This window comes from Opisthorchis viverrini, assembly GCF_000715545.1.
Source record: "Opisthorchis viverrini unplaced genomic scaffold opera_v5_141, whole genome shotgun sequence".
Classification (NCBI taxonomy): Eukaryota; Metazoa; Platyhelminthes; class Trematoda; order Opisthorchiida; family Opisthorchiidae; genus Opisthorchis; species Opisthorchis viverrini.
In genome coordinates this window covers 718,230-720,033 of record NW_008751798.1, presented here as the reverse complement: position 1 = coordinate 720,033, position 1,804 = coordinate 718,230, and the positions used below count along the sequence as shown (strand labels likewise).

At 46.6% G+C, this 1,804-nt stretch overlaps 1 protein-coding gene across 1 annotated transcript; it reads left to right on the top strand.

Moving 5' to 3' along the window:
* Positions 1–478: 478 nt before the first annotated feature.
* Positions 479–919, top strand: T265_06676 (hypothetical protein; the record flags this gene model as incomplete). Its single annotated transcript, XM_009172001.1, has 1 exon — positions 479–919. The coding sequence occupies one exon, from the start codon at positions 479–481 to the stop codon at positions 917–919; it is 441 nt and encodes a 146-aa protein (XP_009170265.1).
* Positions 920–1,804: the final 885 nt, after the last annotated feature.

The following is a 1,804-nucleotide window of genomic DNA, read 5'->3' as shown; positions in this document are numbered from 1 at the left end:
TCTGAACCGGTGGACACACTCACGTTATGTACCATTTCAACTTACGCTACCTTCAGTCACGTGTCCGTCCTCGAGGGTAAATTCGTGCATTTCAAACTCCTAGCAGAAAACGTTGCATTTTAACTCGACCACCCTGCTCTCTGCCTCTTTAATTCACAGGCCATAGGCACTGAAATCCAACAACTGCCCTCATTCAGAATTTTTTCATCAAAGACCTGCGCCTGACAGGTTAAAAGTTGCTCAAGAGTAATTTCAGGGTATACTCATTCGACCATCTTAAAGTTCATGATATTCGTCACTCAATGCGACCCACAAAACTTCTGCTGGTTTGTGCCCATGCGGGGCTCTAAAGCCTATAACATGGGCAGCCAATTTTACCACTATTTAGTGGCGGACTCCCGTGATCCCAACGCTTTGGCTAGGCGGACTAATAGCAAGTTACCCTCTCGCGTGCGAAGGGCCCGAGCCCAGCCAGTTAATGTTGGGAAACTGCGGTCTCTACTGCGCCCGGCTTGTCCGACTTGCATTAAATGCCCTCCGATTACGGTGCGTCACGCAAGTTGTCATAATCGACGTAGTTAATGGCGTGGGTTATGTCCATTTGCAGATCAACGTTGTAAATCCTACGGATTTCTTGTGTAAATACACCAAAACGGCCCATGGCAACTCTTCTCGGTCCTCGACATTGTGGCTTACCGCCAAATTGAGTCGTTCCCGCGCTTACATTTGGGACCGTACAGTCACCAGGGCCGGGATTCGTCTACTCAAATCGACTGTTCCAAAAATTTCGGATTATCCAGCATTCATGACACAGGCCTCTGTAAGTCGGTTCAACGGCCGGCTTACTATTATAGCTGTTTTATACCAGCTGCATCAAATTACTCCAACCACCAACCAGCGAAGTTCGTTGAAAACCTAAGTGTTTTATAAAAAACAGCTGATACCTTTATTGCAGCTCAACAAGTGATTTCTAGCCGTTTTGCACCATTTTCCTTGTAGCCACTGCTTCAGCTGCGCGGCTGACGTGGTTCTATAACAAGTTTGTCGGATCCCATTAATTATTTCCAATGCTGTTGACAGGCGCCAAACCCATGTATAGCATTTTTAGCAGCGAATTACTGATTGTTTATTTTGTTGCCCCCCACTATTGCTAGGCACCAGAGTACCCTAAATTTGTAATATTTACGGACTACAAAACATTCTTTTGTTCTGTTTGAAGTCTTCGAAGGGGGGAGCATTAGAGAGAAGTGTCTTCTTGACCATATTATCCAGTTGAACACTTAGGCCCAGCATCTCGCCAAGGAGACAGATAATCGCACGGACACATTGACAAAGATGGACCGTTTCACTGCCTCTGGCCTTTGAAAATTGGCTGGCGTACACAGCAGCACATCTTAGTTTGGGAAAATGCTCTATAGACGCCAGTCACCTTTCCCATTTCGAAGTCATTGGCCTTCGTAGGGTTTCATACACGGACAATAAACTTGTGCGTGATAGCCGCAGAATAAACGCATAGACTTGGCCTTGGAAGCCATACAACACGTTCACTCCGAACTTCACCCGATGTCCACATCGAGGGAGTCATCGCCAAAAACTCTATTCAACTCGGTGCTGGCGCGGGCACGCACCCTCCCAAGGACGAGTGCAAAATTAGGTCGTGAAGCACTGATTGCGGCTTGCCATGCGGGTATCGACCAAATCCGATTTATCTTGTTAGATATCTGCCTTATTAACAGGATTCACACAGTTACTGGTGTGTGAAATTCAATGAACACCGGAATCTCTATTGAGCTCCCCAACCAAA